Here is an 8117-nt window from a genome sequence, read left to right as displayed (position 1 = left end):
GGCGGGGGGGACTCTGCTGCCACTAGACAACCGTGAGGTCTGTGAGGCCAGAGACCATGCTGGTCATTTCTCTGTGTCCCTGGTCACCAGTGAATGCCCTGCACAGAGCCTGACACAGACTAAGGTCTCAATGAAAGTTTAATCATCAGTGATAGGGACTTCCCTGGTGGTGCAGTGGTTAAGAATCTGCCTGCCAATGCAGGGGACACAGGTTCGAGCCCTGGTCCGGGAAGATCCCACATGCCACAGAGCAACTAAGCCCGTGCGCCACAACTACTGAGCCTGCACGCCACAACTACTGAAGCCCACACACTCTGGGGCCCGCATGCCACAACTACAGAGCCTGCGTGCGGCAACTACTGAAGCCCACGCGCCTAGAGCCTGTGCTCTGCAACAAGAGAAGCCACTGCAATGAGAAGCCCACTCACCACAACAAAGAGCCCCCGCTCGCCGCAACTAGAGACAGCCCGCACGCAGCAACGAAGACCCAATGCAAACAAAAATGAATAAAATTATTAAAAAAAAAGAAATGAAAGAAATAATCAATGATAATAATAATAGACCAGATTGAAGGAGGTGCCGAGTGTGAGACAGAGGAGCCACTTTAGGAATAAGAGGTCGGACAGTAGTTTCTAGCTGTTTGGCAGCCTTTGTCAGGTTTTGACAGAAAGAAAAATGAATAATGGTAATAACTAAACATGCTAGGTACTCTACATGGATTATTTTATTTAATTGTCCAATGACTGTATGAGATGATATTATCCCCATTTTACAGATAAGGAAACTAGGCTCAGAAGGAGGAAGCTGCCCAAAGGTCACAGGGCTGAGCTATTAACCACTGTCCTCCAAAGCTTCTCGGTGCCTCTCTTCTGTCCTTACAGAGCTCAACTCCTAGATTCTGGCGCCTGGCTCTTTCTGCAAGGCTGGCTTATGCAACCTGGACCACACAGCCAGTGCTGGCGCCCCCAGGTGGCCAAAAGAGGCAAAACTGCTGTTTCCACAGTCCCTTACCCCCACCCTCCCAGATGCAGGTCAGAGGGGAGCAGTCAGAAGAGGAGGCCAAATCCAGCTGGGAGGCCTCCAGAAAATGTGGGGGAAGGCAGAGGAGGTGGATAGGGTCCCACACCACTGGGCACAGTAACAGGGGGGGGTCTTAGGCTAGGCCAAGATAGGCAAGTAGGGGTGCCCACTTTGACAGGAGGGGTCAAAAGGGCTGAACGGGAGCTGGGCCCACAGTTGGCAAATAATGAATTGTTATTATTGCTAATTAATAGTCGCTATCTAGCCTCAGGCCTGTGCTATGCATTTTACACACTTGACCTCACTTAAACCCGGTAATCACTCAGTGAGGTAGCAACAATTGCACTTTGTAGTTGAGGAAACCAGGGCTCAAAAAGGTACAATCAATTGTCAGAGAAGGCAGGAGGCAACAGAGATGAGAACAGAACTCTGGTCGATGTAATTGCAGAACTCAGGCTTCTAACTCCACTGCTAAACCCACAAACTCACATTGGCCTGCAGGAGCATTACGGAGGAACTTTCTCCACGGCACTGCAGGATGGTGGTCTAAGCCCCAAGGGACACCTGGACATCCACAGCTGGGGCCTGGGGAGTGTCTGGCACCCAGCGTGGAGCCCTGCAGAACCTGCTTCTCTCCTTTTCTGCTTCCCCAGGCTTAGGCTCAGCAGGTACCAGCCAGACAGTAGCCATGGCAACGGCTGGCGGTCCAGATACTGCCGAGAAAGTGCTCTGGATCCCCGAGGGTGAGGTCCAAAGCTGGTGGTAATCAGTCATTCCTTCAACAAATATTTATTAAGTGTCTACTACCGGCTAGGCACTGGCCATACTGCAGGGACTAAGACAGAGTAGATGCCCATTCTCTTTTGTATCATAATACAAAAATCAATCTTTTTTTTTTAGTGCTTTCTATGTGTCAGATCCTGTGCTAAAACTTTCTGCATATATTATCTCCTTAATGATAACTGTCTCACTACAGCCTTGAGATAGGGCCTATTAGCACCCCTATTTTATAGAGGAGGAAACAGGCTCAGAGAGGTTAAGCAAGTGGTCTGAGGTCACACAGCCAGCGTGATGCAGCCAGGCACGGAAGCAACTCCAGCCATTTGGGCTTCCGGCCCCATTCCGTCCGTCTGCCAGCCCCTGGGGCGTTTTCTGACACTCCTGCGGGCCAAGCCTCTTGGCAAACGGGACCTACTGGCTCCTCCCAGCCTTGCCTGCGTGGAACGACAGACAGCCCATTCGACAGAGGGAGGCGAGTGAGGTTCGGCGAGCTGAAATGACTGGTCCAAAGTCACCCAGCTGGACAGGGGCAGAAGTGGGATTCAAACCCAGGGACGCCGCGGGCAGCTGGGGATGGAGCGAGCGCTGAGGGGAGGCGCCGGGGCCGCTCACCGATGGTGGTGATGACGGTGATGGCGAAGTAGAAGGAGCCGGCGAACTTCCACTGGCGGCCGGCGCGGTGCGGCTCGGCTTGCCGCGCCAGGCGCTCCAGCTCGCGGTAATCCTCGGTCGAGAAGCCGTACTTCCTCCGCAACTCGCTCCGCTTCTGGGCCAGCAGCCGCTTGCGGCCGCTCTCCGCCTCGGACTCGAGCGCGTCGAAGACGGCGGCGCCCACCAGCAGGTAGGACAGGATGCACAGGATGAGCGCGGCGGTGCGCACGCTCTGCTTCCTCATCGCTGAGCCCTGGGCCCCGCTCGCCGGCCCGGCACCCTGCCCGCCGCCGCCCCGTCCATGCGCCCCGACGGCCGGCCCGCGCCCCACGCGGCAGGAGCCAGGGCTGCTTGCGGCGGGGGTGCGGTCCCCAGGGGCGGGGCCTCGGCGGGGCGGGGCGAGGGGGCTAGGAGGGCCGAGAGGGCTCCTGCAGCTGCCCCTTCCCTGCCGCCTCCCGCACACCTGCCTTTGTTTACCCGGTGGGGCCCCGGGGCTAAGGTGCCTGCAGAGAGCGACAGTGGGAGCAAAGCGCCCAAAGCCTAGGTCTGCAGGAGCCCTGTCTCCACCACTATCTCGTTCTGTGACCTTGGGCAAGTCATTCATTTCTCCGTTTGGTCAGTCATCCAACAAATATTTACCAAAGCACCTAGTGGTGCAAACAAGATTCCTGGTGTAAATAGACCTGATATCCTAGGATGGAGGGTTGGCTAAAAAGCAAACACACAAAGAGATAATTTAAGAAAAGTGTGAGAAAGAAGGAAAACTTCTTTTCTTGCGGGGGTGGGGGGGATCGCCAGCTAAGGTTGAGGGGAGAAAGCCTCCCTGGGGAGGGACTGGGGCGGAAGCGTCCAGGCAGCAAGTGCGGGTCCTTTAAGCAGAGAAGCCAGTGTGTCTGGAGGCACAGTAATTGGGGTGCTGGGGGAGTAAGGGTGGGAGTGGGGATTGGAAGGAAGACAGAGAGTCCACTTCACACAGGGTTTTACAGGCCCTCCCGAAGGTTTATTCTTCAGTGCAATGGAAAACCCTAGAGGGACTTCCCTGGAGGTCCAGTGGTTAAGACTCCGCGCTTCCACTGCCAGGGAACTAAGATCCCGCGTGCCACGGGGCGGGGCGCAGCGGAGAAAAAAAAAGAAAAAGAAAACCCTAGAAAGGTTGTAAGCAGGAAAACAAACAGCAACAATCTGATTGACATTTAAAAACAAAAGCATTCTGGCTGTCATGTGGGAAAGGGATGGTGGCCCAGAGTGAAGGTCAATTAGGAGACTTCTTTTTTTGGCCACGCTGCTAGGCATACGGGACCTCAGTTCCTGAACCAGAGATCTGAAGCAGGGCCCCCTGCAGTGGAAGCGCGGAGTCTTAACTGCTGGACCGCCCGGGAAGTCCCCAGTTTGGAGACTCTTGTCGTCCAAATGCGTGCTTAGGGTGGCCTGGAATCAGGGGCATCGCCCTGGAGATGGAGACAAGCGGGTGGATCTGAGATGCTGGGGCCGGGGGTGGAGCCAGGCACACACGGCCAGCCACATTTCCCAGCCTCCCTCGCGCTTAGGGGTGTCCATGTGACAATGGAATGAGGGCAGAAATGACCTGTGCCACCTCCAGGCCTGGCCCATAAAGCCCTCCCACGCGCCATGCCCCCACCTGTCTTCCCGAACTGCAGACTGAATGCAGACACCTAGTCTTTAGGAGAGGACAGAGCCACAGGGTGGGAGGAGCTGGGGTGCAATGACACATTGCAAAGGGTCTCCCAAAGGAACACCTAATTTGAACTTCTGTGGCATTAAGCCCCTGACGTCTGGGGTCCATCTGTTACCACAGCTAGCGTTACCCAGATGCGCACAGCAACAGGACTTGCTGAGGGGTAGGGTGTGGAGGGCGAAGAGGAGGACGCCTCAAGGATGATCCCGGTGTCCTTGGCCTGAACAGCTGGGTGCTCGGGGCACCTTCCATTGACCTCACTCCCTGAGGAATCTACCCCTGCCCCCGCCCCAGCACCAAGGTGACACTCAATTCAGCGTCTTGGGTGAGCCTTCATGGAGAGTCTGGGCAGAGCACAGGCAGCCTCTCCTGCAGCTCTCTGGGGCACCCACCTTCCCAGGTCTCTGCTGCAGCCTTGACATGCATCACTTGTCCTCCTGTGACCATTCCAGCCCCTCTTCCTGCAGCCCCTTTGCATTTTTCTGCTCCAGCTCCATTAAACTTTCAGCTCCTTGTGCAAACTCTTGCTTTGCTTGGAACAGTCCTCTCCCCAGCCCATTCAACAGCCAACATTTATTGAATGCCTGCTAGAGGCTAGGCATTGGTTGAAGCACTTTACATGTATTCATGCATTTAATCCTCACAACCTCCTTATGTGATAGGGGCTGCTGGCTAACGCCCTATTCATCCTTCACCTCTCCCTTAGTTGGACATCTTTCCTGACTCCTAAGGTGTCCCTCCTCTGTGCTCCTCGAAGAATTCCCATGCTCCTGCCATCTCTCATCCCTCCCATTGCTTTGTAATTCTCATGTTCCATATATGTGTCCCCCTGAGGATCCCATCTTGCTCCCCAGCCTGTCCCCAGCAACCGGATCTAGCACAGAGCACACATCCAGTGATCGTTTGTGGATGAACAAGCAGCAGTAGCGGCATGTAGAGCGTGGACTCTGCACCTCCACTGCCTGGGAGCGTATCCTACTTTCACTTACCAGTCGTGTGAACTTGGGATGCCTCAGTTTCCCCAGTTTAAAATGGGGTTAGGAAAGTCCCTATCTCATAAGGTGCTGTGGTCAGCAGAATAATGGCCTCCCTGAAGATGCCCACATCCTATCCCTGAGACCTATGAATATGTTAGGTTATGTGGCAAAGGGGAATTAAGGTTGAAGATGGAATTAAGTTTGCTAATCGACTGACCTTGAGATGGGAGATTATCCAGATGATCTGGGTGGGTGGGCCCAATGTGATCCCAAGCATTCTTAGAATTAGAAGAGGGAAGCGGAAGAGGGGGAACCAGAGATGCAAGGTGAGAAGGACTTGGCCTGACGTTGCTGGCTTTGAAGATGGAGAAAGGGAGCCACGTGCCAAGGACCACAGGTGACTTCTAGAATCTGGAAAAGGCAAGGAAACAAATTCCTCCCTAGAGCCTCCAGAAAGGAACGCAGTTCTCCCAATGCCTTGATTTTAGCCCAGCGTGACCCGTGTAGACCTCCATCCCACGGACCTGGGAGGTAATACGTTTGTGTTGTTCAAGCCGCTGGGTTTGTGATAACTTGTTATAGCAGCAACAGGGCACTACTACAGTGGTTGTGAGGATTAAATAAGCTGGTAGATGTGCAGCCCTGAGAGCATCGTCTGGCCCTGATGACTCATCTAGAAGTGATAGCCAGTGTTGCAACTATCACAACAGAGCAAAGGCCCAGGTCCACAGGGATGTTAGACTCAGTTCCTGCCCTGACTCAGTTTTCGGGCAGAATTGGGGCCCCGTGCCTGTTAGGGGGGCCTTGGACCCCTTCTTCCCCTGAGAAGCTAGAGGGGGGCAGCTCAGCAGCTCAGAAGCAAGTGGCTGGTGCTACTGCCTCAGCTTTATTTTTAGCGATGGTGTCAGCAAGTTTGATTTTCTGATTCCTGCTCAGACTTCAGAGGAACAGAAACCTGGGCTACAGTCTCAGAGTGGGCCCGGTGGGGCACCAAGGACCTATAGCCCGAGAAGGGCCTGAGCAGAGCTCATGGGGCCAGTAGGGGTGGAGGGAGCTTGCTCTCAGGGGAAGGGCTGGGTCCACCCCGGGGACAGTTAATGAGTCCTGGTCCTGAGCACAGCTGGGTCAGTGAGGCCTGGGTTTAAATTCCAGCTCATCCACTGTCTACCTGGGTATCTGTGCATAGAAGCCTTCTGCTTCTCTGCACCTTAGTTTTCCCATGTGAGAAATGCGGGTGATGGTCAGGCCCACCTCCTGCATTATAAAAGACGCCGTATGTCACCTTCCAGGTGCCCAGGAGCCACTTTTCCTCCCTTTTTACAACTGACTGCCTGCTGATGTCAGGAATTCTTTTTCCAGAAGCAGGGGCAAGAGACTGTGGCGCACCGTCCACACCAGGAACATCCACAGACATTGCTAAGGGAGCCTCACTCCCCAGTGCAGGAAGCCGGGCTGCAAAGGAGAAGAGACCCCCCCCTTGCCAAGTCCTCACAGCCAGGCAGCGGCTGAGTTAGAACTTGAACTCAGGGCTGTCTGGCCCCCTAGTGTCACGATCCTTTGGATACACGGTGCCGCCTCATCAGGCAAGATGCCGGGGGCTTTATCACCCTCCAGTGGCCTCTCGGATCTCACCTTCCTAATCTCTAAGGTGGGGTTGAGGAGTGCTGGCTTCCCGCCCCCACTGTTGTGAGCATCTCATGAGACGAAGCTGAGAGGTGCTTTGTCAGATGGGTCCGCTGGCGGGGGAGGTATTACTGGGGCCACGAGGAGCTGTCTGGCCCTGCCAGGCAGGTGACTGTGCCCTGTGCTTGGCATTTTCGGTTCTGCAGCTCTATTTTAAGCCAGAGGTGGTTAGAGTTTGTTATGTGTGTTTCTCAGCTTGGAGAACTGTCAGCTGAGCAGTCACCAAAAACAGCAACACCCCAAGGCGCTCCCTGGAGCTCCCCCTCCCTCCGCCTCCCCTTCCCTTCTTTTTCCTTTGGGAACCTGAGGGCACCTAGTGATTTTCCTCTGTCCCTTCGTGCCAGAGTCGCACCCGGGACCCATCAATGAGGCTTGGAACTGCTTCCAGAGCTGCACGTTTGCCAGCCTCGAGGACAACGAGATAGGTGATTCCAGGCCCTAAGTGGGTCCTCTACACCCTTCAAAGCGCTTCACGTCCCTGAGAAGGTCAAGGTCCTTCTGAAAGCTGTAGGAGCCAGCAGACCTTGTCATTCCCACATCAGGGAGAGAAACAGACTCAGACAGAGAATAAAGGCTGCCATCTAAGGTGCCACATGGTAGGTAGGACAGTGGTTAGGAAAGAACGTGAGTTTCTGAGTGAGCCAGACCTCAGTTCTACCTTGCGCAAGTGGCTTCACCTTTCTGAGCCTCAGTTTCCTCATCTGTGACATGCGGGCAAAAGTATCTGCCTACCAGTGTTCCTGTGAGGATTAAATGAAAGCATGAAGGGGCACTCAGCACAGATTAGGTGCCTAGCAAATGTTAGTGCCCCCCGCTCCACCCAAGTAATTTCTTTTCCTTTTCTACACAGCTTATTCCCCAGAATACTGAGATCTTAAGGGATTGATTTTTATAGTTAGAATATAGTTCAGTAATTTTCCAGAAGGTCAGAAGCCCTGGGCATCTCCCCTGATAAGATCTCTCATCTCTCTTGTAAAAGAATGGATTATTTTGACCTCAGGGGATGATAGGTACCAGCTCCTTCGAGATGGCAGCTATGGCTTTTCTGTAGCTTGAGCATCATTTAGGGATCTGGGTTGCATGAAATTAAAAGCTGCCTCTTGCTAATTTAAAGAACATTATAGGTAGGATTTGGTGGCGGCGGGGGGCTCTTCCAGAATCTTCCAGGCACTGGAAGACAAGCTACATGGCTTGGGGGACCCAGAGAGATGGAACCTATTGCCTGGGAAACAGCATAGCCACACCCATGTGTGGGCACCATGGTTCCCAGGCTGGTGAAGATATTACTTGCGGAGGGTAGGGGGGGTGAC

At 54.2% G+C, this 8117-nt stretch overlaps 1 protein-coding gene across 1 annotated transcript in view; it reads right to left on the bottom strand.

Annotated features, from left to right (window-relative positions):
- KCNK15 (potassium two pore domain channel subfamily K member 15) overlaps positions 1–2754 on the bottom strand; it is a 5599-nt gene extending 2845 nt beyond the window's left edge. Inside the window, exon 1 of the mRNA XM_007464803.1 lies at positions 2413–2754. Within this exon, the coding sequence (XP_007464865.1) occupies positions 2413–2695 (283 nt within the window). The 5' untranslated portion in view covers positions 2696–2754. The remainder of the gene's footprint in view (positions 1–2412) is intronic.
- Between the last annotated feature and the right edge of the window lie 5363 nt (positions 2755–8117).

The sequence above is a fragment of the Lipotes vexillifer genome, unplaced genomic scaffold (genome assembly GCF_000442215.2).
Source record: "Lipotes vexillifer unplaced genomic scaffold, Lipotes_vexillifer_v1.1 scaffold53, whole genome shotgun sequence".
Taxonomy (NCBI): Eukaryota; Metazoa; Chordata; class Mammalia; order Artiodactyla; family Lipotidae; genus Lipotes; species Lipotes vexillifer.
This window is presented reverse-complemented; position numbering and strand designations above follow the sequence as displayed.